The sequence below is a fragment of the Lonchura striata genome, chromosome 3 (genome assembly GCF_050655825.1).
Source record: "Lonchura striata isolate lonStrDom1 chromosome 3, ASM5065582v1, whole genome shotgun sequence".
Classification (NCBI taxonomy): domain Eukaryota; kingdom Metazoa; phylum Chordata; class Aves; order Passeriformes; family Estrildidae; genus Lonchura; species Lonchura striata.
In genome coordinates this window covers 89,654,071-89,681,941 of record NC_140705.1, presented here as the reverse complement: position 1 = coordinate 89,681,941, position 27,871 = coordinate 89,654,071, and the positions used below count along the sequence as shown (strand labels likewise).

Below are 27,871 nucleotides of genomic sequence, written 5' to 3'. Positions count from 1 at the left end.
CTCGGCTCGGGCTCGGCCTCACTCGGCCCCGCCCGCTGGCAGGCGCCACGCGGGAGCGCCGAGATATTCCACCAGCCGCCCTGCGGGCGCGGCGTCTCGCCGCGCCGGCCGAGCGATGCGCTCTGCCGCTCTGCTGAGCGCGTCTGTGCCGGCTCCGCGGGCCGCCGAGCGAGGGGTGAGCGGGAGAGGAATGGGAACGGGAATGGGAGCGGGAGCGGGAATGGGAATGCGGGTAGGAATGCGAATAGAGCAGGAATGGATCCGGAACGGTGCTCCTGTGCCCCTCTCTCTTCACATCTGGGGGGTTCTGAGCTCCGCCCTGAGGTGCTGGGCCGGAGCGGGGGCCGCGATTCCTCCCCTCACGTTGCCACCAAGTGTCAGGGATATTGTCACATTTACCTTACGTGTCACTCAGTGCCGGTAGTTAAGTCGCATGGAGGTGAATTGAGGTCGTAATTACCTAAAAGCGTGTTTGTCTGTGTTTGTTCTTTCTCTTTAAAAGCAGCTTTGACGTTTTCCAGGAACACCTTGGTTTTTACAGCTTATGCTAAAACATCCAACCGCAGGACTAAAGCAATTTATTGAATTAATAAGTTTTCCGTACTCTGGAGGTTTTCCATAGCTGCAGTGTTCCTGTGCAGGATACTCCTGAGCAGGATTGGATATTGCAGGTGTAACAGTGGCTGGCATGGAGAACACGGATATATCCCATCCCTTGGGCCACAGGAACTAGGAGAGTATCAAGTGTTGCTTACAGGAGCTAAGCCCATAGCAAAAACAGGTGGTTCATTAGTACTGTGGAATTCCTTGCTGAATTTATTCCCACTTTGGGCAACAGTAGACTCGTTAAACCTTTGGTCTGAACAATTGTGGTTATCCTTATGTGCCTCCTGAAATTTCCTTGATGTCCAGTAAGGGTGAGCACCTCACTGGGATTCTCTCTTCCAAAAAATGCTGAGTTCACAACATTTTGGGGGAAAAAAAAAAAAATCAGTCTTTTCTAAAGTTCTGGGCAGAGAGAACAATGGGAAGCCAAATTAGCCATGATATTTTAGGGATGGAAAAAAGCATTGTGAGATTTCTCACAAAAATAAGAGTTCTATATTGAGAAGGGAAATAACTCTTTATTTTTAAAAAATTAACAATCTTATTTACCTTATAAATCTTTTTTCCCCAGTGATTTTAACACACTGATTCTTTAGTCACTGCAATTTTAGGAGGATTTCCCATTTTAAATTTGCCTTAATTTGTCTTAGCTCTACCCTCCTTCATCTAGTGGAGATTAACATGTCATGTACTTTATCCAAGATGAAACTGGGCAAAAGCTCAGCATTTCCTTGTCAGAACTCGAGTTCAGGTTTTCTAGGAAAAACTTAAGAAATACAGAAGCTTTTCCTCCAGTCAGTGATCTTTTTGTGTTGGTCTTCCACTTGTGCCTGTGATTTAAAACAAACGTGCATCCCTAGTTTTCTCTAGAGGCCGAAACAATTCCAGTTACTCTAAATACAGTGTCTCAGCTGAGTCTTTTTATTACTGAATTGCTGAACTGTGTTTGTTCTAAGCTTTTCTTTTTACTCCTCTGTGCTGAATTTTAGATTTGCCCAGCATGTCTTCCCTGACAGAGAAGGACAGACCAATTGTTCAGCTCTTACTCAGTGCTGGCACTTGCCCACGATGTGTTTTGAGGTTCTGCTGCGTGGGATCACAGCTGCTCTATAGACACCCACACCAGGTTTGTCCTTTGTTGTGTTCTTGGGCTCTTGGCCTGAAAGGAAAAGAAGTTATGTAGAATTGTGCTTGTGCCTTTAATGGGAAGGAAATTTATGTGAAATTGCAGAATTGGTGAGGGGATGCAACTGAAGAATTGCAGAGCAAAGGATAAAGGATAAATCAGAGAAACACAGTGTTATTACACATCCTTCTTAGCTTGCTCTAACCCCCTGTCTTGATGCTTTGTGTCTGCTGGTATCTGTCTTGATTATTTTACCTTTGCTCAAGTTTAGACTCTCCACAATTCATTTTTAACGTCTTTCTTCCCTATCCTTTTCCATTTTTTATCAATTGTTTGAGGAGTGTTCATTCATTGTGCCCTTTTTTATCCTTTTGCATCTCTACCTGATTTTCCTCTGAGTTGCAACAGCATAGTAGCTTACTGAAATTCTTTTAATGAATCCTTCTTCCTGAACTACGGCTTGTCTCTCATCCTTCCAGGAATCAGAGACATGCAGGTAATTGTAAACTTTTGAAGGCTTCTCTCCTGATACAAAGTTCTTACTCTGTGTGTTTAATTTCACCCCCACCTGTGTCTGCTCTCTTTTCTTTTTATTATAGTGGCCAACTCTCTTCCTGTTCAGTTGAAGGAATTAAGGAATTGAAGGAATTACATTCTAACATAATCTAAATGACAAGAAAGCACTAAATGTCTCTTTTCATGTAATAGTGATGGGGCAAAGATAAATGTGTTTCTGCAAGCCAGGTCTGGAAAACATTTTCATTCTTGGATGATAAACAAGTCTATTCAGTAATATTTTCTCTGGAAATTTCTGTTTTGAGAGAAATGCAGCTTGGAGCTGTTGAATTGTATCTTAAAGATGTCTTTGGGCATAAATTCCATGTTGTTAATTACATACACTAAGTCTCAACTGGAACATTACTGCCCTATGGAATTATGTTTGTTAAAGAGGAACAAACAACCAGGGTGTGTTTCCTCTATTTGTGTCAGGATCTGATGAAGGATTTGCAGGAATTTCTGAAGAACAGCCAGGAAAAAGAAGACACAGTATGTTTGGATGTGGCTGACCCACCTTGTAAGAGAATCAGGCTTGAACACAGCAGGGAAGAAGGTGCTGATGATCTGAATCTCAACGGGGCCATCCCAGAGCTTCCCTCGGCTGCCAGTGGGAATACTGCCATGGAGAGCTCAGCTGGGAAGGTTTGCAATGTGTGTTTGGGAATTCTCCAGGAGTTCTGTGAGGCTGACTTTGTTAAAAAGGTACATTTTTAGCCTTTTGGGGTACTTTTTTAGAGCTTGTGTATGTTGGGGCCTGAGCTGGTGGCTGAAAACACTGCACAGGGGTTTTTTTGGGGTTTTTTTTGTTTTTTGTTTTTTTTTTTTTTTTAATAATTTTTTTTTTTTTGAAAGAGAGAGGCCAGACAACAAACCAAAATATCTGCCTATTTTGAAGATTTGAAATGTAGATAGCAGAATCCTACTCCACCCTGCTCCTGGGCAGTGTTTGCACATCCCTGCAGCTGGGAAGTTGCATCTGTGATGGCAACAAATTTTGGCCAGACTTTGTCATAGTGGCACTTTTTTAAAAATAGCAGTGCAGATGCAATGGAATGACTGCAGGGAGCACAATTTCCTAAGAAAAAGACTAACAGATATGTGGTTACATGAATTTAGGAGATGACCTGAGGTTCAGCTGCTTTCAAGGAAAACCTCAGTGGAACTGGTGACCTCTCTTCACTTTTTATGTGACAGGAAAATGAGGAGTCATCAAGTGCTGTTCTCTGAACCACATCTTTCTAATAGAGCATGAAAATGTCTTTATGAAGTACCACAGGGGAAGAAAATGTTTTGGTGATGCAACAGATTGCGGATAATAGAGAAAATGTGAGTTAGGAGAGAATGTGGGCACAGAGCATTGCAATTGCAAATCTCTGAGCAATTGTATTGCTCATGTTACAAACTGAAATACCTGCTGGAAAACTCACACTGGCATCTGAGACATTTAACAGAGTTTTGATAGAAAAGGATTTGATTTAATGGTAGGAATGTATCAAAAATGGGACTGGACAGAAAGCATAATATATAGTTTATTTTTTGTTTCCATGGGCAGAATATGTATCTTTTTACAGAACCACTGCTAAGATTTGTTTCAGAGCTACTCTCTTCAGTAGCAATGGAAAATCTGGCAGCGCTGGTTAAGGCATCACAAAACCTACTTATTTGATACATAAATTTCCTTATCTGAGATGCTAATTTCACCTAAAATTTCCATATACAATTGGTCCTGGCCTTAAAATAGTGAGTTTGGTTGTTTCATAGCACCAAGGATACTGTTGATAAGTAACTTTTTTTTTTTAACAGGACAGAAAAGCTTGTATTTCAATAAGCTGTTAGTGATTACTCTGGTTTGTATGTTGGGCATCTCTCTGAGTGTGTGATAACATGAATTCACATTGATTATTCTAGAACAAAAATTATCAGCTCAGTTCCACTGCTGTGGTTTCATATTAGGCTCCTTCTCTTACAGGTGTGCCAAAAAGTTATTTCTGCTGACTACCAGTTCACCAGTTTTGTATTTTCTGTGTCACTACCCCCACAGCTGTCTGTCAGAGAGGTAAGTAACTTAAATAATAACATAAATAATTAAATATGTATTTAAGAAAGTAACTGTGGAATGTATGAGCTGGAGGTGGTTAGATTTTTAATTCTTATTGTTTAAAAAACCCAAAAGTCCATGTTGGAAATGAAGTCTGCCCTCCCTTTCCTTCTGGATGAGCATTATTGTAATTAATGAAGGGTCTGAGTCACTTCAGTTTTCAGTTAGCCCAGGAGTTAGTTTCCATCTGAAAACCTAAAAGGAGTTTGTTGAAACCCTCAGTGAATTGTTCCCTTTGGTGCAGATGCCAGCCCTGCTTTGTGGATCTTCTCGGAGACAGAGCTGCACAGCTGCTCCCTTTCCAGGGATAAAGGATAATTGGTAGTGCAAAATGCAAATGAAGGAATTTGAGGATGAACTTTTGAAGTGTTCAGCATTTTAAATGATGGGAAAATACACTTAGTTGTGAGATATTTTGAAACTTCCTCTGTGTTCTGATATAAAATGATGCAAAAGTACTGTTCTAAAGGTGTTGCAAAAGTTGTGGTTTAAAGGGCAACACCTAAATCAACACAGGAGATGCCTGCAGTGATTAAATGTGGTGGAAGCTGCAGTGAACATGGCAGAAAGGAGTGTAAATGGTGTTGGATTTCTCTATGAAGCTGTGGTGAGGTCTCTTCTGCTCCCACACAGTTTGGTAAATAATCTGTTGCAGTGGTGGTGGTGATTTGTGCTGTTACTTGTGGCATCTTGGGCAAGTACCACTGTAACAGCTAACAAATATTCTACTCCTAAATCTTCTGCAAGGTAAGATTCTCTGCTCCCCATCTTAAATTGAGCATAGTTGGTGTATTTGCTTTGTCCTTTCTGGCTGGGTAAACTGCCCTGATTTCCATTTTGGATTTTGATGCCTCTAAAAAATGAGGTCTGTCAAAAAGCACTTTCAGGCTGGGTGAGTATTGGTATGCCTGTGATGCTCTGGCAAACCCCAAACGTAGGTCAGACTTTACCAAGTTTTAGTCCAGCTTTAAGCCTGCTGTAAGCTGAGGTGGTCCAGGAGCACCTGATGTTTGCAGGAAGCCTCGGTAGAGGGTGATGTTGCATTGCAGTTCAGCTGAGGGATATCCTCACTGCCTGGGGCTCGTGTTCCAGCAAAGCAGCAGTGCTGGGGACAGCCAGGGGAGTCAGAGTTGTTCCGTGGGCCCACAAATCAATAGATGGAGCGAAATGAGTGAGTAGGAAGCTCCAAAACTGGATCTGTTACCTTTGGAAACAGTTTTGGTTCGACTAGGAGAAGTTTTGGATTAAGAAGCTTCTGATGTCCCTTCAACTCCATCTCTCCAGTCTTGTCAAATACTAAAGCAGCTGTTTGCTCCAGTTGCAGGGATGAAAAGGGGTGATGGTGGATGAAGAACTTTATATATCATGGGGCTTTATTTACCTCCTCTCTGTTTATCACTTAAAAAAAATAGGTGAGAACCTGTTTTAGAGCCACAGAAAAGCAGCAAGTCAGTGTGTAAAAATGTCTGAAAATACCAAAATCAGATATCAGAATATCTCAATGTGCTTTGTGCTGAAAAGAGGTCGTTTGTTAAATTCTGCTTTTAATTCTTCGACCTGCTGTGTATAAGAACATGTGGAATCCTATCATCAAAGAACACCAAAAGGCAGCCTCTCTCTCACTGCCCTCTGGTGTGACACACAGATTTTCTCCGTCATCTTTTTAACAAAAAAAAAATCAGAAACTGCCTTTCAGTATTACCTTCATCTCATTTAATTATGACACTTGTCATCCTGCCAAGTCTAAAATGTACGAGGGGAGCTGGAGAAGAGCAGGACATAAAAATCTACATTTGCATAGTATTTGTCTGTGATGCAAGGAAGCAATTTCCTCCTTCCACAAGTAGGATATTTGATTGAAATAAATCATAAATACAGGAGTCCCAAGTTTATGTCAGACAGCTCTGTTAGAATATGAGGTGAGTCGTGCCCTTCAGAAGGATGGCTGCTGGCTCTGCCTGTGGTCTCAGTCGTGATCCATCATCCTGGTGCTTGCTACAAGGACATTGATGCAAATAACATCTGTAGTCATTGCTCCCTCTTGGGCTGCCTGTGCCTCATCCTGGAATTCCCCATCTCCAAGCTCTTTGCTAATGCACTGAAACAATGCTATGGCTGGGATTGCATGTGGTATTTCAACTGTTGCCACTGTGCTCCCTCAGATAGCACCAGAATAATATCCTGCAGTCCTAATCAATACACTGCCTGGGCTGGTGTGTTCCAGAGATGTATTTGCTGCTGAGCATTGCCCTGCAGGCTTCAGCTCTGTAATGAGCATTTTTCATTTTCAAACCACTTCACAGACATGAAGTAATTATGAAGTAGAGGGATCTGATCCCCTGCTCCATGTTCAGCTGGGAGAGCTGAGGGGTTTGGCTGGCTTGGTGGTTGAATGCAATTTGGAATTTGGGATCTTTTGGCTTCTGTGCTTGCAGTACCCTCATCTATTGTTTCCCCTTAACTGAAGGGGAAAAGCAATTTCTTTAATTCTCTTTCAACTTAGAAGTCAAGAGAGAGAGGAGATGAAATTTAACCTGTGCTCTCATTTTAGCATAACTGCTCCCATACAGAAGTTTTGTCTATTTTGTAGTTTTGTCCCAAGAAAACAGGGAAGAGGAGTGCAATGAGCCTCCCCCTGAGTCCAAAACATCCCAAACTTGCAAGAGCTCTAAATCAAGGCATGAGAGGGGTTTCTTTGTAAATTGGCATTTGACAAATGCATCTCCCTAGGCCCAGTTCTGCGGTTGTCACATCCTGTCGTTCAGAGCTACGTTCAAGGAATTTCAATTGAAGCTATTTTTATATATGATTTTATCTGGGTTATTATGCAAACAAGATTACAGTATACTTCAGACTTCCTTCAGCCTTACTCATACTGTCTTCAAATGCAGGATAATGAATCACAGTGGATTTGAGCAAACAGCATTTCATCACTACAACTGCATTTGTTTTGTTCACCAATGTGTAGGTTTGTGTATCTTGCATCTAACAAAGTTTATGTCCTCTCTCCACCATCCCTCTTCCCTCTTAATTTCCAGCACTGTTTTTAGGGTTCCCTCATTCTTTTAGATGTACCAAATGAAGGGTAATAGACTTATTTTGTCAATTGAGTTCCTTATCAGCATAGAAAAGGGATCTAGGGATCTATTATGTGGTTCCTTCTGATATCCATGCAATTCTGAAGTTTGAGACCTGTTTTAAAACCTCTTAGAATTATTTCCTTGTCAGTGCACAGTGATTCTTTCAGCAGAGTTTGGGGGAGGTTATTCTTTAAGTTTATGAAAAATAAAAGATGGGGAAGGGGTTTAAAAGCCTGCAGCCTACAAACTGAAAACTATTTCATTGTGGTGGATTCAAATCAAACAATTTGATTTTTGGAGTTTGTCTTCACTGAGGAGGGTGACACAGGCTAAATTAGTTAAGTGCTTTCCTGCCAGTCTTAGTGTATTTTGTTGTTAGTGGAGGAGAACTGAAACTGTTGTTGTTCTTCATTGTAGGAAGTTCTGAGGGGAGTTTTTCTCTTTTTACTAATTGTTAGTGAATTTGAGCATTTGTACTAGAAGCTCCCTTTGATTTCTTCCTTCTGTTCCTCCCCTTTTCCATATTTAGCCTATTCACCTAAACTAAGTGGTGTGCAATAAGGGGGCAATTCTGTGATTACCAAGTAAGACCAAGTATATTTTTAATTCCCTTTTTTTATAATGGAGGATAGCTGAATTTGGGGTTTTATTAATTTATGTCAATCGGCTTTTGTATCCCATTCATTTAGACACTTTTTAAAAATTTCTATATGGAAGATAACTGATGACTTAGAGTCTTTCTGTAGTTACAGTATTAATAGCAAGTTTCAAAGTGTTCACCATTCCTCTTTTTTTTTTTTTTTATTAAGCCAGATAGGATTTGATGTGAAGAACAAAAATAAAAACTCACAGCAATTTCATCTTTCCACTGCTGAAGCAAAAGCTTAATTCTTGATACTTCCTTTTTGTCACAAGTTTTAAAAACACTTCTCCTTTTGCAAAGAGTCTCTCAGATTTTTGGGAGTTCTGAGTCTTAATTTCACTTGCTTTTATTTTTTCCCTCTCTTTTCCCTGGGCATGGCTGGTGACCTGCAGCATGCTGCTTGGCTGGGGATGAAGCAGCAGATGAGGTGAGCCATTGTTTTTGCTGTCTGTCTGATAAGAACTCTTCATACAGACACCATTTCTCTATAGTAATGTTGATTTTTAGTCCCATTTACTTGATGCTTACAAAGAATAAGGTGGCAACTGGGTTTTGTGTGTTTTGTTTTTTCTTTTTTACCTGGTTTAACCTTTCTTGGGGTTTATTATCTCTTTTGCTCTCTAAATTCCCAAACTAGTGGTTTGAAATGCATCTCTCTCTTTCTCAGCTTTTCTCTGAGCAGGCTCTGGAAAGACTCTTGCAACTTTTGATCTCCCAGGAAGCTCTGACATAATTTTCCTCAGTGCACAGGAAAAAAAGAATCTGTTTTACTTGGCAGTAGCTACTTAAGTTCCTCTTGAAATATTATATGTCATGTATCTATTTTTGACAGACCCCTGTGCAAGTTATTATTTCTTTGTGATTCAGAAATCTGGGCCTTCCCTTCGCAAAGGATGACATCGTTCAGCTGAAAGAAGCTTATAAGTGGATCATTCATCCCCAGCTGTCAGAAGAGTTGGGTGTTCCTGCTGATGGAAAGGTCTTGTATAAATAACAAAACAGTTTTGTTTCTTCATTCTTTTTCCATACGGGTTTGTGTGTGTATATTTACACACTTATGCACATGGTGGGGAAATAAAAATGTGTCCTTTTTTCCTTATTAAGAGAGAAACTAGTTCAGTGGCTCCTAAATTCACTGTAGGGCAGAGCAAGGGGGAAGTTCTTTTAACCAGAGCTCTCCAAGTGAGAGTCCTGAGGAGCCCAATGTTCATTTTGTTTATACAGATCATTGCATCTTCTGAAACCACCACAGGCTTGTGCTAAATCTCTTGTGGTGCCATCCTCCTTTTGTTAATGAGACTTTTCCAGCTGTCTCCTGTTCAAGGATCCCTGTTTTGCAGAGGCTGAGGAATGCCCACACATTCCTTCCCTGCTCTGTTGTCACTGCTAACACTTATTCAGGTTCTGTGGATCAAATAAATATCTGAAATGTACTGAAAGAGGAAAGACTGGTCCTTGTTCACTCTAATGAACACCAGAAATGGGTTTGTTGGGACCTGCAATATCCCTAAGTAGGCAGTAGAAATGTTTTTTTCAAACTGTTTTTAACTTGCAGAATCTGATTAATATCCTTAAAATCTTTCTGAAAGGCATTGACTGAACATGGTAATCATGTGTTGCCAAAATCTGAAGCACCTTGAGTTGTCTCAACTGTAAATTTTCTGCAGTCGTGGCCGACTGTGGATTTTACTTGTCACCAGCCATAGCACTGACCCCAGGACTAGATTCACTTAGTCTTCATGTTGATTTGTCAGCTTCCATAATAATTACAGGCTGTGTTTTCCCAGGATTGCTAACTGAAAGGATCCCTTTTGTCTTAGTGAAGAAAAAACCCACTCAATTACTCTGAAGATGATCCAGGAAGAAACAAATTCCTTACACACCAAGTTAGCAAAAGCTCCCCACCACTTCGGCACAGAGCCACTGCAGACATCCCTGTACCGCAAAAGTTGTTTTTCTAGTGCCCTATCTACAAGGCCCTTGAATATTAGCCAATCTTTTCAATAGCCCTCCTGAGGTGTTCTGGTATCTGAGTAACAGAAGTAATGAGCGTTGTTTGCCCAAGGCCAGAGAGGGAATTGGGGGAAGAATTGAGATTACACTGGAGTTCCTGGGCTAGCTGCCAATCCACCAGGATGTGTTGCCTTTCTTTGCCCCAAGGCCATGCAGGCACTGCAAAGGAAGCCCCTGACAAAATTTTACAGTGGTAACTACTGCAGGGTTTTTATCTTTATTGTACTCCTGGGAGGGCTCTGAGGCTTAGTGACCATAATAGTCTTTGAGCCTTGGCTGCCTCTGCCTCAGCCCTGCACAGGATGGGACCAGTGCAGGTCACTCATGGCTCTGAAGTGCCCTCACATCATCTTTGGTGACTTCAGAAAGGCAAATGCTGTTCTGGCACACCTTTTAATGTCTTTAAACATAAATGAATGGGTTTTTCTCTCTTTTGTCTCTGCTGTTTTCCTACAACTACAATATGGGTGCTTGAGAATATCCTCCCTGGTTGTTTAAAAAAATATTACCTCCTCCTTGTTCTTTATTTATTTTTATTTTTTTTTTAATTTAGAGTTTGTTTGAAGTTAGCGTGGTCTTTGCTCACCCAGAAACAGATGAGGAGTGCCATTTCTTGTAAGTCTTTCTACATGTAACAAAAGATCTTTATCTAAGTGTTGTGCAACATTGTTGGTTTGGATTTGTTACAGAGGACAATATGCAGTGTTTATAAACTAGAACGTGGCCTACATCTAGATTTCCTCATATCCACATGAAGTTGCAGAGCTTGAAGTTAAACCATCTTTGGTTAATTCTGCCAATAAAAAAAATCCTCTGGAATTCTGATTTGAACTACAAGGAGAGCATTCAGATAAGTTCTTCAACTTCAGCCCTCCTCAAAGACATTCCCTGTGTAATTTTTAAAAATTTGAACCATGTAATTGCAGGTGGAGGAATCTTTTGAAGTCATACCTAAGTTTTCCTGCTCTTGTAGGACACATGGACAGGAGGAAAGGCTTTGAAGTGAATTAATCAAGCTGGTTGATGAAAATAGCCAGAAATTCCCTGGCCACTGCACACAGCCTCTGTACCTGCTGTACACAAAGAAGCAAAATAGTTCTGTGAATTTAGCTGCCATTTAATCTGATTTCTCAAAATCTAGCTGTAGTATATTCTGGAAAATTTGGGTTACTCTTCCTGTTTGTTTCCTGGAAAACCTATAGTTTCATTCAGTTAATTTGCACCTACTGCAAGTCAAATCTAAGTGTGGAAGGAGGCTCAGCAGAGACGTCTCTGTTGAAATGTGAATTCATTTCTTGAGACTGGAGACTTCTCCTGCAGTCTTTTTTTATTTCCTGATTTCTTTTCTGGCCATTTGTGATCTTTGAGTGCTCAATCCACCACCTTCTTAGTTTTCCACAACTGCATCTTTTGTTTGTCTTGAGGTGAAGATGAGGGAATGGGAGTTGGGAAGGAACCAGTATTAGGAACAATTATTACCAGTGTTTCCTGAACATCTTTCCATCTTCTCCAAGACTGGGCAAAAGAGGGAGAAAATTGTAGGGCCAAAGTACTGTTCTAAATAATAGTTCCTGCAATCCTATAAAACACTGAAGTGTTTCTGTATCCTGCACCCTTTTGTTCTAATTTATTTAATTTTACTTCCTTCCTCTGAAACCTCTTCACTGGTATTTTCCACTCATCCTTCCATCCTTTTTCTGGCATTTTATGAGTATTGTTGTTGAACATGTTGTGGTGCCAGTGTTAGTGCTCCAAGCAGAGCAGTTGTAGAGGTGAAAGCTGTAAAGAAGTTCCATTCCACTTTCCTATTACTCAGGTTCATTCCATGTTAATCCCTTTATTTGTGTCCTCTTTGTAGCACACTTAAACAGCAATTAAGGTTTGAGACACTTTCTGAAGTAGCAGCACATCACCTAATTTAATTACACAGTAGTTCCTGAGGTGCCAAGGCATTCTGCTTGTGTGAGTGGCTGGCTCTGGGCACATTCTGAGGCAACCTGCTTTGGTTTTCAGGGAAATATGGTAAATTTGGGAATTACCACAGTAGTAGGGACAGTCATGGTTTCTGTGGAAGCAAAGCAGGATTTTGTCTCAACCTGGAGAACTCCAGATGTATTTTCAGATTGGATTTCCAAGCATGGCATCTGCAGTTTCTCACCTGTTCTTACACAGTTGTGTGGAGGTGGGTGTGCTGAGTAGTTTAACATGGAAGATTCAATTGGCTCTTGTCAGTTCATATTTAAGGGTAAGGTGATATTGAAATTTGGAAGAGGGAGTTTGCATTGCTTTGGCTGGCCAGGGAAGTTATTTATGTAGAAACAGCAAAAGCTGCTTCCTTAGAGTCTGAAGGAGTTACAGAAGTGTTGAAAAGCACCAGCAAGACATGATAACTTGGGTCGGAGGTCAGAAATATCTCTGCCTGCATACACAGAAATGCACTAATAGGAACGGCAACTTCCTCTACACTGCTCAGAAAAGCATTTCACTGACTTGGCTTTCACTTTCATGAAACAGCCAATAATTTCCTTTCAAACAGGCAAAGCATAGGTTGTGGTGAGCACCTGGGGTTACTTTTTCATTGGGAAATTGAATTTTCCTCTCCAGAAGGGACAGTTTTAATCTCAGGTTTGTATTGGGTTTGTATAAGAGCGGCAAGTACAGATTTCAAGGTGTCAGTGGATCTTGCCTAGAACTTAAAATATTAATCGTGACCTTTATTTAAAAGGACTGGAAAGGACTGAAAGCTAAACTTGTGTGCTTTCCCATCCCATCTCAAATCTGAGACATGGTGTTGGTCAGAGCAGAGGAACAGAGCTTTGTTCATGGTTTCTCTGGATCAAGCAATGCACATCTTGCACCATTCATGGTTTAGGATAAAGGGAATTTAAAAATCTGCTCTGAGCTAAGCTGTGGAAGTGAGACACTGGATGTATGTGTACAAAAACCATTTACATGCTCTGCTTGTGAGTCTGTCTATTTCTTTCTCTGTAAGAGGAGGAGCTAATTTTCATTTTTGTGTTTAGAGCCACAGCCTGCCCAGACTGTTTCAAACCAGCAAAGAACAAACAGGTAAGATCTCATAATTGTATTTCTGCTCTGACATTCAGAATTTCACAGCAGTAGCTTACAACTTACCTGGGTATTCAGTCAGTGCTCAGTGTCTGCTTTTCCTTCATCAAAAAGCTCTCTAGTTTTCAATTGTCTGAAAATAAAGTTGTCTCCTTTATTCACTTCACAATTCTCAGCTTAGGAAAACCAAGAGCTTGGTGCTTTTGTTTAGGTCATTCATTTTCCAGGCTGTCCAAAGGCCATAATTTTAGGAAGGTTCTCTGTAAATACCTCCCTTAAGATCTAGGAATTTGATTGTCAATCATTAAAAGTAGCATAAAAGATGATCCTCAAGCTCTCTGTGGGTGAAGCAGTTCAGATAAGTCACACTGTAAAGATGAGACTCGGCAGCCAAAAGGGAGATGATCACACTGCAGTTTTCATGTGCTCTGATCTGAATGAAAGCCAGGATACATGCAGGATGGTTTTATCCTGCCTGCCTCTGGAGGAGGGGGAAAGAAAAGGGACCTTGCCACTTGCTGCAGACCCTGAGCACACACACAGCTGGAAAAGGGGACATGCGAGGATAAAAAAACAGTCAGAAGGAAACTGATACAAGTGGGACAGTTGGTGTGATCAGAGGGAGAACAAGTAACTCCTGTCAGAGGCCATTGCAAGGTCTTTTGAGTCTTTCTGGTGAAGAGTCTGTCAACATTTGGCAGAGGCAGAGTCTGGCCCAGGAATTCTGCTAACTCTACTCCACCTGACCAATAAGCACCACTCTTCTTTTAGCAGGGTTGTATTGTTGTAACTCACTGCTTGCTGCATTGCTGCCCTTTAAAAGGGAGGAAATCCCACATAAGGAGCTAAAGCAGCAGGGCCTGGCTGTTAAATCCACACAGGTAACAAACTGTAGGGAAATCTAAAGAAAAATACCAGCTCTGAAGAGCTGTCAGAGGTTTGTCTTCACAAAGGAGCTGGGCTTCAAGGGCTGTGTTAATCAGAGAAGTGGTGTAAAAACTGGCTTCTGAGGGAAAATTTCTGTGCTGTCTGTGTAGATAGTTATTTAAACCTGCTGCTGCTTTCAGGGCTTTCCTGCTCATCTGTTCTATGAGGAAGGGAAGTGCTATTATCTCTGATTTATGCTTAGAAGGAGAAAGAGCAGCTTTCCTGAAGACACCCAAGAACTCTTTAGAGCCAAGACTTGAATTGTTCCAGACAGTGACCCAGGGGTTTTTTGTTTGTCTGTTTTCCTAAATCCCCAATCCAGTTTGCAAAAAAGACACCATTAAATTGGAAATTCAGCAGACAGCCATCAGGGAAGTCCCAGGGCTGGAGCCTGGGAGGGGAGGCTGAGGAACCTGGACTTCTTCAAGGTTCCTGGTGAAGGCTTTGGGGAGGATCCAGTTGAATCTCCTCCTGGTGCCGAAAGAGATTACTGAGAGCAGGGAGCCAGGCTGGTCTGCACAAAGCATGGTGGAGAGAGGAGACACAGCAGGAATACATTAAAATGAGAAGTTCAGAGGAGACACAAGAAAAAATGCTTTACCTTGATGAAACTCAGAGTGGAGCAGGCTCCATCCCAGGTGGATTTCAACATTTGACCGTGCTTGGTTAAAAGGTTAATTTAGACACCTTCTCCTGTCCTCAGCCTTCCTAAGCAGGATTTCACCTCAGCTGTTACAACACTTGTTCCTTCTGTCCCAAGAACATAAATTCCCACTAGAGTTACCCCAGCAGCAGCTGGCTGTGCACAAAGCTTGTCAGTCTGCTCCTGCTCTACTGGCATTGCTGCTTTTGCTGCAGCTTGGGAGTGAGGAGCTGCTTGATTTCCACAAGAGGAACTGCCCAGCCCCACTGTTCAGAGCCCTTAATTCTGAGAGTCAATCCATTTTTGAACTTCAGAAACAGATTGCTACTCAACAGGCTTATTTTCAGCAGAACTACCTGTCACTTTTATGCCACTGACATAAAAGCTGGGCTTGGGTATATTTAACACCTGAAAAAGAAGCTGGTTTAGGTTTCTGTTCATGGATTTAGGATTCTGGTTTTAAACTGTTTTGCAAATTTGGACCTGGACTCCCAGGTGAGCAATGACAGAACTACACAGTGTAAGTTTCAGTGCTTTTTTTCTTCCTCAGGCATATCCTTTCCTTGCTTTTCTTAGGTCTTGACTCATTTTTTTATTTCACTGTGCAGTCTGTTTTCACCAGAATGGCAGTTATAAAAGCCCTGGAGAGGATAAAAGAAGAAGATTTTCTCAAGTAAGTATATACTGAAACTATTTCTTAGTATTGTGCTTTTGTATAGAATTAGTGAGGGGAGGAAAATATTCAGTGGGTATGTAGTGGTAGAGTGGCTTTAAAAAAACTTTTGATTGTTCAAGTTCTGTTGGTTTACTGCTTAAAAGATGTTTTCTTTCTGGCAATAGAAAATCACTCCTGATCTTTTAATTAAAAGGATGATTTTGAACTTTAGAGTTTGTAAGGTAAGCTTCTCTTTACAAGAAATATTCCCATATTTCCAAAATGTTAGGTGTTGAGTTTTAAGAAAACACCAAGTGTTGTTAATATGGTAAAAATCACAGCGGGAAGCCAAAATTAGGCACTTTTTACTGCTCTGGTGATGCTCCATCATGTTCTGGTAGTGATAATGCTTTACTCTGTTCTTACTTTTAATACAGGCATTTTCCATGTCCTCCAAGTTCACCAAAGAACCTCTGTGATGCTCTGGAAATTGAATGCAATAATGGTGCAGTTTTTGTCGCTGGTAAAGTGATCCATTTCTTTGCTGCTGTGTTGTCTTGAAGAGAACTTTGTAACACTGCCCTGAGACCCAGAGGATTCTTGCTGTTTGTTAATCCCTCTAATGAAGTGTAAGGAAAAAAAAACAAATCTAGCTCTATCCAGGAGTACTTTGAAAGGGGAAGAAATTATATTTGACCTCTGCTGAAGACATTATGTTGTCAAAATTTAGAAATTACAGATCCCCTCAGAATAATAGTTTGAGAAAGGCACCTCCACACCAGCAAGCTCCCAGCAGTGCTGTTCACTTCCTTGGGTTTTGATTTGGATTCAGAGGTTTTCACCATCTGTATTGCTCTGCATATTATCCCATGCAAAACTGCAAATCTTCACGGGATTTATAAAGGTTTGGCTGAGACAGGTAGTGCAGCAACACTTGGATGTCCCTGAGTTGAGATGATTGAACTTTTTTATCATCTGCCTGCCAGAGTATCTGCCATTCTTCTAGTCCTTTGTATGAACAACATATTTAAATACGTGCAAAGTGATTACTAAAAGGAACCCAACCTTTAATTTAAATCCAACATATTCTGATGATAAAAATCCTGAATATAAAGAAATGGAAAATTAAAAACTATGAAAGTGAATGGCAGGATAGTCAATGTTCTACATATAACTATTCCTTAATTACTGATTAGACAGTTAGATGTACATTTTTGTGAATCCAAGATATCCAGTTCCTTTTTGTCTTTTCCAAACACACTGCTTTATTTTAAGTTGCTTTATTGGATAGTTTTTTTCAGAATTCAACAGTATGAAGAGAAAAACAGAGGGTTTGCTTTCTGCCTGTCTTAATACTGGTCTTGTCATTTATAGTTTATATCTTGCTCCCACAAAAAACCAATTCAGGAAGGTGTTTAATTTTTGAAGAACTAAATTATTGAGTACAGTGCAGGTATTTTGCTTTTAATAAATGAGATGGGATCTTAAGTTGTAAGCACAACATTGTCCTCTTGACCTGACCTTTGGTGTTTACACCCCATCCTTTTTTAAGGATTATGGGGCTGTCAAACCAAGAAACACCTGGTTTTTTTAAACCTACTCTTGTTCAGATCAACAGTTAAAATTATTAGAATGGGGAGCTGAGAGGAAAGAGAAAAAAAGCAAACCTAATTCTCCTATTTCCATTTTATGGAAAGAGAATTTAGCAGTGTGAGGCTGTATCTGAATGATGAGTCATCCTACTTTCATTATTTGCCCAGTGAAACTGTGTTACTCAGTTTCCCCATTTGTTTGTGTGGCTTTTTGGCTTTTTCTGCTGCTCAAACTGCAAAAAGGAAACATTCTTCAAGATAGGAAAATATTATCTGAAACCCCAAACCCCTGTGATGTCAGAGGCCCAAAGTAATGCACAGCACTACTCTGAACTCCTTTTCTATTTGCAAGGTTTCAGGTTGAAAGGAGTTTAAGCAGGGGTTTGCTCCTTGGCCTTTAGGAATGATTTCCTTGCTTTGGGAATATTTTCAGTTCTTATCAAGCCTGTCCATCAAAAAGCTCATATTGTTCATCCATGTCAAGCTTGTTCTTTTGTTATAGCCTGCCATGGAGGTGCCATGAAACCATCGCTGGAACCATCCAAAGATGCTAGTCTCTTTACATGGCACCTTCTCAAGTCTCCTGGTTTATTCCTCCTAGTTTATTATGGGGACTTTTTACTCTTTGTGTGGTGTTCCTTGTAGTGAGCCAAAGCATTTTAGTTTGGGTTTCTTTTCTTAAGCCTTCAGGCAATGGCAGAACTGGCTTGGAACCTGGGTAATTTCACACAGGATACCTGGAGGCAGGACTGCAGCCACAGGCTTTCCAAGTCCACCCTAAGTGGCCATCCTGGCTACTGCCACTTCCCTGGATGTAGCCATGTGTGATCCACAGTGCTGGTGTAATGCTCCTGCCATAAAGCAAGCTCGAGCCTGTCAATTTATTTGCACAAAGCTGCCATGGAAGTTAAATGTGCTGGGCAAGACTGCAGCTTTCACTCATGGCTGTGGAATGGTTAGAAGTACTGTGGTTGTCTTTTACAGGGAGATACAACAAATATTCCAGGAATTTACCTCAGACTCCCTGGATTATTGATGGGGAGCGGAAGCTGGAATCTTCAGTGGAAGAATTAATTTCCGAGCATCTGATGGCAGAATTCAAGGCAGACAGTAAGGCTTTAGGAGATCTCCTACCATACATATTTTTCTTCACTACTAGAAGATTTTTTTCTTGGTACCTATCCATTTAATATGAGAGTATAATGGAAAAAAATGTTTCTTTATCCCTCTTGTTTCTTTCCAAGTTAAAGCTTGTAAACTTTATTTAGCTGTGATCTGGGAGTAATTAGATCCTTTTATCCTGCTAAAGTAGCTCCTCAGTCGATCTGATGATGCAGATAAGTTGGTTTTATGCGGGAGTGTTTTGGCATAACCAAACTTCTTAAGAGTTAATAATTCATAAAATGACTTGTACTAAGAAGGTTTTTGACTTTCCTAAGATCTGCCTGGCTTTTGACCCCCTCATGTTTCTTAGCTCGATTAATTTCTTTTCCTCAGTGCATAAAGTTCCACAAGCTAAATGCTTATCCAGAGATTGTCCAGATGAAATAATTACTGCCCATCACTTGTCATCTAACAGATGTGGATATAGAGACATAGAAAGCCCAAGTTAAAACTTGGCTTAATTAAATATTAGTTTGGGGAAAACCCTGCTATTCCCCCTCCACTCCTCCAAGTGGATATGTTAGTCTGATTGTAGCAGTCTCATTCAGGACAACGAACTGGGAGAGCTCTTCAAGAAATTTGGGAATAAACAGTAATCCCCACAGTTTGTGACAGTTTATAAAGTAGATTGGAAGTAGATTTTGCAAACAAGTTTAGAAAGAAAATATTTCACCTTTTAAAAGCTGTAGAGAGAATTACAAATGTAAAATTAAAGCTCACCTGTCTTGTTCAAATCTGTTATAGGCTTTAATTTTAGTTCCTCTGGAAGAGAAGATGTGGATGTAAGGACACTAGGCAATGGTAAGGCTTGGAAGACCCCTTGTGAAACACGAGAGATTAAATGAGTGTGTGGAGCTCCTCTATCAGATTCTGCTGAATTCCAAGTGTGTGACCAGGCATATTTTAGAATATTATCTCAGAAGCATTTTAGTGAAATTTAGATACTTATTCCCAAAGACCTACAGCTTCATAAAACCAGCTTGAAACAGGAGCCCTTTTTCAGTGGCCTTGGCTGCATGGGAAGGCACAGTTAGTTAAAAGTATTTTATTTTATTCACTCCCTACTTTGCCATTTATGTCAGATTGATTCCTCTCTTGTTTTCTGCTGGATCATTCTAATTCCCTCACTGCAGAGTGGGGGAGCCTTGCTTTCTTTTTGAACTTGAGTCCCTTCTGAAGGTCAGCTGCTTTCCAATACACTGAAGCTGCTGTAGCCAAGGGAGGAGGGAAAGAAAAAGTAAAAATGAACAGTTCTGTGTTTCAGTAGCTGTCTGATCTGCAGTGTGATTCTTGGCATGGCTCGTGCTGGGGATTGTCCTGGCCCTGAGCACAGAGTTACAACTCTGGCAACAGATGTTGAGCTGAGAGAGTGGGATTTAACATTGCCATGCACCTGGGCATTGCTGTAGGTGACAGAAAATAAGCTAATTAGCTTTTTTTCTTATTTTATTTTTTAATTAGCACAGACTTGTACATGATGTCTTCTGGGAAGTCATAATTTGCACTTATTGCTGATAACTGGGGTTTAGTAGCCAAAAAACAGTCCTTTGTTTCTTCCCTTGCATCTGATGTTCCATCCCTCAGCCCGCCAGTCCTCTCCCTGTTTGTGTAACAGCAGACAGTCTTCACACCTTCCAGCCTTCCTGTGCAAATGCAGCATTAATTTAGAACAACATGTTTTTGTGTTTTACGCCCGTGTCCGTTGCCAGGAAGGCCCTTTGCGATGGAGCTGGTGAATCCTCGCAGGATCCATTTCACCGCAGAGGAGATGAAGAGGCTGCAGCAGGTAAATCACGGGACCCGTGAAGCACGTGCTGCCTCTCCAACCCAGCAGCTCTGCTAACTGATTGCTTTTTTGAAATATCACAGGCAATTAATGACTCTTCAGACAAAATACAGGTTCGAGATTTACAGCTTGTCACCAGGTCAGTGTTTATCGTTGCTGGCAAGGGATTTCAAAGTGGCACTCGGGGAGTTGGGAAGTGTTCTTGCTCACAGCCTTGTATAATTATGCTTCTGTTAAGTGAGTAATTAATTTATTTTGTTTAGAGAGGCAATTGGTCATATGAAGGAAGGTGAGGAGGAGAAGACAAAGACCTACAGTGCCTTGATATGGACAGACAAAGCAATACAGAGAGAAGACATTGCGTTTCTAGATGATATCAAGGTAGCAGGAGCTCTTGTTGCTCATTTAAATTTAAATTGTACCTGTCCTTGTGCCCTAGGGAAGAGGTAAATACAGGCCATCCATGGGCCTGTCTCTTGCTCTGTGCTTGGTTTTTGTTTTGGTTTTGTTTTTTTTTAATCAGGGTTTCTCTTGCTATAGGGACTTCCAAAGCACCCTTCCTTCCTTTACCAGACACTCCAACAGGACAGGGGGGTTGGCTGTTAGCAGAGATAACAAATCCTTGTGTAATGTTCACCTTCCATGAGACCAAATCCTGGGAGAGGAGGAAATTTGGCACCTGCACTATTTTGTTACCTTAGATAATGTCCTGTGTAAGTGAAAAGAGTAGAAAAGCTCTTTTGTTCTGCTCTAAAGCCATTGTCCCAAAGCTGCAACACTTTGGAGATGGAAATGTCTATGTCAGAGTGCAGAGGCCTCAGGAAGGCTCAGCATGTGCAGGAACAAGAACTTTCTCCAGATGTTGGCCTGATGGAGAGACACAGAAAAGCCCCCTCCTCTCCTCCAAGTGGGTAGTTAGTCTGATTGTAGCAGTCTCATTCAAGCCAAGGAACTGGGAGAGCTCTTCAAGAAACTTGGAAGTTTCAGTTCAGTTTCTGGTGTGCTGCACCATTTCCTACAGGACTTGCCCATGAGCTCATTCTCAAAGCTATTACAGCTCAGGCAGACAACTGTTGTGAACTTCTTCCTTTTGCTTCCCTTGCTCCTCAGAAGTTGCCTTTCACACTGCTGCCTCTCCTTTGGGAAAGGGATTTGGGAATGAACTTTTGAAAATACTGTTCTGAGATCTAATCTCATTTAAGGTTTTCCCCTTCACTTTTATTTCTAGGGGGTTGGCTGTAGTTTAGACAAAGCATTTTGTGGGTGGGATTTATTTTTTTTTCTGATTGCCTTGAGGCTTTGAGTGAGCTGCTAAATCCTGGAGTCATTCCAGTAAAGGGCTATGGAGATTTCAAGGTTATTTCTCTGTATTTGTGATTCCATTAGTTTGTGTTCATGTGAGGCCTTCTCTGGCCTCTGAGAGGGCTGTCCTTTTTCCTTTGATAAACTTGGAAAAAAACGGCCTTGCCTTGAGATTACTCCACTGCCAGAACACAAGATAAAAGAGATGGGACTGGTTAACAACACACACAGTTCCTACAATCCACGCAGCCTTTGCACATTTCCTTCCTCATGGTTTTGGTCCCTTCTTGTACCAGGAGTTAAAGCTGGACCAGAAGACCCCTCTGCGGGTGCTGCACCGGCGGCCCCTGGCCGTGCGCTGCCGGCTCATCCACACCATGAAATCCGAGTACATCGACGAGCACCACTTCCGCCTGCACCTCAAGACTCAGGCTGGAACGTATCCTTGGCTGCCCTGACACCAGCCAGGGGCCAAGCAGCCTCCTGGAGGGAGTGACTGGGATAACGGGAAGTAGTTCCCTGCTTAGATGGCCGTGGTGTTTTGGAACCCCTGCTTTCCCACAGTGGTGTCACTGCACAGTATTTGCTCTTAAGTCACAATTTCACATTGGAGTTTTAATTAAGTATGAGACAGGTATAAAAATGTGCTGGTTAAAATACACTTCAGCTTTTTCTAATTTAACTGAAAACTTTTTGCCTCCAAAAATGACCTTTTCCACAATATTTAATGCACTTCAGTGCAGACTGGAGATCGCTGCTACTTGCAAGCTACAGTTTTGTCACTACTCCATTTGGAATGAAACAAAATAAAGGTGCAGTTTTTGGCACTGGAGTCAGAAGCCAGGAATTAGGTGCTCTCCTAAAGATAGGTATGGGCTTAACAGGATATTAACTAAAAAATTACGTACGAGTAAAAAAAGCACTTTTTTTCCACCCCTTTTGATTTTTTTGGTGTGGAATCCACCTCTCCTTAGCCAGTGTTTTCCAGCTACATTAAAGAGTTTGTACACGGAGACTTTGGGAGAACAAAGCCCAACATTGGGTCTCTTCTGAACAGAACTGCTGACATTCTGGAGCTGGATGTAGAAGTAAGTTGGTTGCTGTTTATCTTTCCTGGAAATTACTAAGGGAGTTGCCCTGCTGGGATGCTTTCCATGGAATTGCTCTGAGTGCATCAACATTCCTTACCACAGGATGCATTTCCTACTGCTACTCTCCTTTGTAAATGTAGCCCAACAGAGAGTGATGCTGCCAGGTAACAGCAAAAGGAGTTGTGATTCTTTTGGTATCTGTAAAATACCACCTCAGCTGCCTTTTTTTCTCCCTCTGCCTTTCTAGTCTGTTGATGTTGACTGGCCTCCAACCCTGGCTGATTAACTTCTGGAGCTGGGATGAGGAAGCAGCAGCTCCTTGGCAGCAGCTGGTGACCAGACACTGTGCAGGATCTGTTACAGCCTGGGTGCCAAGGGTGTCCCTGGAACATTGGGATCATGCTGATCTGCCAAAGGATACCCTTGGGCTCTACTTTACACACTCAGGACCAGGTAGTGTTGGTTCAATCTCTAGCCTTACTTTTATTTCTTCTGTACATAAAAAGACTTCGGGGAGCCAGTGTATATAACCCTCCATCAAGCCAGATTTTATTTTAAACTCTTTTTCTATTGGATGCTACAGCTTTCCTTGTGTGAATGCAGGTAACACTGAGTTACCTGAAAACCCACTCCCAGCTTTTTCTGAGCAGTTCATGCATGAAATCCCAAAAGCCAGGGAGACTGCAGCCAGCAGGACAGTGCCTGCAGCAAGTTTCCTGAGACACTGACTGCTTTTTGGTCAGTAGAGGTGAGCAGATTTGTCTCTCAGAGTGCTTTTCAAAGGGGAAAAAAAAGTTTTCAGAGGAAAACTTTGCACTTGAAACCAAGTTTTTCTCATTTAAAAACATTGCAGATACTTCCTATAAACAAGAGTTGAGGCCTCATCAGCCCTTTTGTGGAGTAGGAATTCCCCAGTGAGTCACAATATACAAAAAGACTGGGAACTCCTGGCAGTGGGCATGATGGGAATCTAAAGAAGAACAGGAATACCAAGAATGTCAACATGCAGAGAAACAGAAGGTACCACAGGATGCTGGTATCCAGAGAGAGATAAAAAGTAGTGATTTAGCAGCATAATACAGTTTTTCTTGTACCTCCCCTTGAATGGATGCCTGGAAAAGTTAAACACAGCCTAGGAACTTGCCTGGAATAGGGAAAATCTGAGGTTTTCTTTAGTTATTTTAAATGTTCCCTACTAAGCACCACCAACATCTTTAGGAAGTCATTTTTTATACCAGTATCATGTTAATCCATTAGGGAGGTGCTTCCCTGAAGTATAGAAGAGAGTTAAACTATCAACAAAAAAATAAGGTTTGGAATTTCAGAGCTCTTTGTTAACATTTTGGGGATAAAGAGGGTAACATTTGCCAAGACAAGCCACTGTCTGGGGACAGGGAGGATGACTGGGATGTCTTCCCTTAAATTCAGTGATGCTAGAATAGCTCCATGAAAGCTTGAGCTAGAGGCTCTAAAAATGTTAATAAATACATTTTTAAGGAGCTCCTTCAAGGCTCTGCCTGTGCTGGGCTGTCAGAACTTGTGTCTGTAATGTAAGTAATTCAGAAGCTACTGTTTTTCTAACACAAAAATTTGATTCAGACAGAAATACTATTTTTGGTTTTAATATTAAAGCTCTTATGAGCAACAGATTCCATGAGTAGTTCTCAGTAGTTCTCAGATAATAATCTGCAGCTAGGAAGGAAATGTCATTAATGATGGAAAACTAAAGAAACTGAATTCAGAAAACAAAAGAGAATTTCGTATCTGTGTGATTTCTTAAAACTCCAAGTGAGATAAAGTATGATTTATAAATTCCATAATCTACAAGGGAGAGAAAAGGTGCAAACAAGATTGTGCTCCCTGGACATGACAGGCATGGGAAGAGCTGTTCCAAGGGGAAATGGAACCAGAACGGGGAGAAGGAAAGGCCTGCTGCAGTAGTGCTAAGGACACACAAAGCTCTTCTCTCTGCAACTCCTGCTGCATGTGGGGATCCCAGGCAGAATCCAGGATAAACAAGGTCATAAAGGTGACCCTCAGTGTGCTGGGTCTGAGCTCTTCTCTGCACAAGGCAGAGAGCTCTATCCCAAAATTCTCAGGCTGTTTATTTCTACGGCAAATCTGAAGTATCCAAAAGGGAGGGGGGGGGCGGGGGGCAGGGTGGAAGCTGATATGCAAATATCCCTGAGCTCCTGAGGCAGTTCCTGGGCACCAATCATGGGCAAAAGTGAAACTGAGAAATGTAATCTGGGGGTCTGAACTTTGTTTCCAGTCCAGTTTCACAACCATCATGTACTGAATATTGCAGCAATAATATTCACGTCATACTTGGCTGAGTTTTCAGCTGAGTTTTAGGAGTATTTTTGTGAGATCCAGATTTCATCTTACATTTCCCTAGCTGTACATCTCTGATGCCTCCCCCCCTGCATTTTGGTTTTACATCAGCTCAGCTGGGCCTGGAGAGAGCTGTACTGGCAGCCTAGCTCCGCCAAAAGCATCTGTGCCCTTGTCCCCTCTGCCTAAAAACCCAACAGCTCTGCCACAAAACCTGCTGAGGCAGATCAGCCCTCGCATGCCTGAGGTTTTATAGTGGCCACCAGCCACAAGGAGCAGAAAATACCCCAAAAAACGCCAGGATAAGCAACCAAGAACCTACCTTGTCCCTCTTCCCTTCCTTTCCCATGGTGAGGGATGTCGCGAAGCTGAGGAGGTTGCAGAAGCTGAGCACTTCGTATAACCAGTTTTTTTTTAATTACCAAACCAACTCGTTTACAAAGGAAAACAGAACTTTGAAAATATTTAATTATACACTAAAAACAAATTGTATTACAAAGAGCTTTCTATGATGTAAAATGTTTACATTTAATATACTTAAAACTGAGAACTTCAAAAAAAAAAAGAACTGAATAAACAACATGATTCAAGCTTTTTGTGTATTAATTTCATCTTTTGTCTTTTTCTTTCGTCTTTCCATTGCTTAGGAGTGTGCAGGAGAGGTGCAGAAGTGAGGAAAGGTGAGGAAAAACTTTAAAACAGGGAGAGTCAATTCAGTTTGTTGTACACCTGGAATTAGGGGAAGCTGTTTCCAAAGTTCACCTGACTGATGGAATTCCAGCTGCAGCGCCAGAGTGCTCCCAATGCAATGGATTCCTGCAGGGAAGGCATCCCTGCTTTCCTGTAAGCCACAGAAGGGTTCTGGAGCACCTTTCCTTGTGTACAATTCCATATATCAAGTGACTTTTTTGATTTGGGGGGTGGGTTTTGGACATGTCATTGCTTTTTTTGTTGCTGCTCTCATTGTGCAGTTTTACATTGCCAAAAGGTAATAACGGAGACCCTTACCTGCCCTAAAAAGCAGCTGTGTCCCTTAAGAAATACTCAGACGTTTCTCCGTGTTGCTTCTTAAAAAGTAACAGTATAATAAAGTAGCCAAGGCCAGAGTATCTTACCCAGCCAGTTACCTCCAGCTGGAGGCGTCAGGAACAACTTTTGCTCAGGCTGAGAGAAGACTGGGAATCAAGTGGGAGGGAAGAAGTTCTGGTTCCTGATACAGAGGATAGAAGGGTGGTTTTAATTAGTACAGACTGAAATGCCTTTAAAACTTGTTAATAGAGGTTAGGCTGCACCAAGGCAGCCTCTGGCTTTGCCCTCCTGGAGGGGGTGGTGCTGGGGAGGCAGGATCTGAGCCTTCTTTGAAGCAGTCACTTGCATAGCAGGAAACTGCCAGGGTACCTGAGGAAAGAGTAAGTGGATACTTCGGCTCCACGGATTCCTGCCTTTCCAAATCTCACTCACATGGCAGCTACACACACACACAACTTGCAGAGCAATAACAGCTTCATTCCTAAAGCAACAGGGCATGCCTTATAAAACAGTGCACTCTGGACGAAGTGCAGACAAGTCCTCACTTTCTGTTCCTTCTCTTGTGCAGTGATTTCCTTTACAACAGAGGTGGACTATTTAAAAACTCAAACCTTCCGGTCTTTTTAAATATATCTAACAATGACATAGTCATTAAAAAAAATTTATGAGTAAATTTGCCTTCAAAGCAAACAGAGTGTGGTGACAGCATGGAAAATCAATACACGTTCTCATTTTAGGAGAAGAATATTTATAGAAAGGGGGTTAGAAACCTAAACCTTTCAAGTAAGTTGAGCAGAACTCAGATGTCATTCATTAAATGAGACTGAATTAAAATGCTCACGTGCAGGGTTTTTTTCCTAATTTCTGTCCTATCAAAATTTAAATTTAATTTCTATAGCAAAAATGGCTATTTTAAAACAACTTCAACCCTGTGAAGTATTTGAAATTTTAACCCTTCTGAAGATGCCAGCTTTTACAGTCCCCAAAGGTAAGGAAGCTTTAAGTGTTAACAGTTCCCACTTCCAGCAAAAATACACAAAAATACATCTACAAGGTACTTTTAAGGTACAGAAACCCCAAACCCTACTCCCACCTCCCTCTTTATGGGCACCACTGTGGACTGCAATAAATAACCTTTAAGTTATATCATGAAACTTGCACAGCAACATTCTGAGAGAGAAAGCAGGGACTCCAGAAGGGTAAATTACTCCTCTCCACGCAGCAGCACCTGGAGAGCTCTACGTAGGCAGTGCTGGCTCACGGGTTATAGCTCTGTAAAATGTTATCGAAGGAGAAGGACTGATAGAGCTCATCAGTGTGGACACTGTCGGTGTCGTAGAACTGGCCGTCGGCCAGGCCGCCCTGGTGGCCGCTGGACAGTCTGGGCTCGCTCAGCGCCTCCGCGTCCATGAAGCCGTAGCCGGGGTCGGCCAGGCCGGGCTGCGAGGGGAAAGCGGCGGCTCCGCTGCCTGCGTGGGCCCTGGCTGGGGGCAGCTGCAGCTGCTGGTGGCTGCCCACGCCCAGCACAGTGCTGAACTTATCCAGGCTGATGCTGCCACAGCTCATGTCATCCATGTCCATGCCCAGCATGCCAGTGCTAGAGGCGCTGCTGCTGGGGATGCTTTGCAGCTCGGGGGCCGGCACCACCATGGCTCCCAGCCCGTTGGTGCTGCCGTAGGTCCGGAAGAAGCCCGAATCCTTCTCATCGGGCCAGGCCAGCGTGCTGTCGTGGAAGGCTGGGAGGGAGCTGCTGCCCTGGGGCTCCGTGGAGAAGCTGTTGTGTGGGTGGGAGCCGAGCAGCCAGAGCTGGGACAGCAAGTCCTGCTTGCCCGGCCCCGCCGCCAGCTGCGAACAGCTGGGGTACAGCTGGCTCGTGTTGGACAGGGCTCCTAACCCTGGTGACATCATCAGCGTGGATGAAATCATGTTTGGTTCTATGGAGAGAATGCCACCTTTTAGGGTTTTTTCAAATTACAGATGGTAAAAAGCAAAGGAAAGACAGCAAGATTGTACAACTATTTCCACCATCTACTTTTTCACTGCTCTCCAGAACGGACCCCAGAGTTCTGGACATTAGCAAGAGAGCTGCCTACCTCACCCCTCTATGGCCCATACTGAGGGTGACACAAAGAACTGATAGCTTTTAAGTTTGTAT

The 27,871-nt window shown here is 42.0% G+C and overlaps 2 protein-coding genes across 5 annotated transcripts in view; one reads left to right on the top strand and one right to left on the bottom strand.

The window, feature by feature from the left end:
* Window positions 1–26: 26 nt before the first annotated feature.
* PUS10 (pseudouridine synthase 10) lies at window positions 27–25,277 on the top strand. 3 transcript variants are annotated; one of them, XM_021527501.3, is made up of 18 exons: window positions 27–175; window positions 1,596–1,732; window positions 2,723–2,992; window positions 4,260–4,346; window positions 8,504–8,538; window positions 8,979–9,090; window positions 10,678–10,739; window positions 13,148–13,193; window positions 15,372–15,436; window positions 15,856–15,941; window positions 17,995–18,120; window positions 18,919–18,975; window positions 19,884–19,960; window positions 20,044–20,099; window positions 20,224–20,341; window positions 21,559–21,701; window positions 22,251–22,350; window positions 22,601–25,277. In XM_021527501.3, the coding sequence occupies exons 2-18, from the start codon at window positions 1,607–1,609 to the stop codon at window positions 22,637–22,639; spliced, it is 1,605 nt and encodes a 534-aa protein (XP_021383176.1). In that variant the 5' UTR covers window positions 27–175; window positions 1,596–1,606; the 3' UTR covers window positions 22,640–25,277. The 3 variants fall into 3 exon arrangements, with proteins under 3 accessions (XP_021383176.1, XP_021383177.1, XP_085433110.1); XM_021527502.3 differs by having other exon boundaries at window positions 141–232; XM_085576984.1 differs by lacking the exon at window positions 27–175 and adding an exon at window positions 177–439.
* REL (REL proto-oncogene, NF-kB subunit) overlaps window positions 24,504–27,871 on the bottom strand; it is a 30,669-nt gene continuing 27,301 nt past the window's right edge. For both annotated transcript variants that reach the window (XM_021527529.4, XM_085576985.1), the window contains exon 10: window positions 24,504–27,650. In XM_021527529.4, the coding sequence (XP_021383204.1) occupies window positions 26,974–27,650 (677 nt within the window). In that variant the 3' untranslated portion in view covers window positions 24,504–26,973. The remainder of the gene's footprint in view (window positions 27,651–27,871) is intronic.

Excerpts from the sequence above, each read along its gene's own strand:
- PUS10 (XM_085576984.1), top strand. The coding sequence starts at position 256 with ATGGATCCGGAACGGTGCTCCTGTGCCCCTCTCTCTTCACATCTGGGG. Across the intron at positions 9,091-10,677 it reads GTGTTCCTGCTGATGGAAAG|AGTTTGTTTGAAGTTAGCGT; the intron begins GTCTTGTATAAA and ends TTTTTAATTTAG. Across the intron at positions 10,740-13,147 it reads GATGAGGAGTGCCATTTCTT|AGCCACAGCCTGCCCAGACT; the intron begins GTAAGTCTTTCT and ends TTTTGTGTTTAG.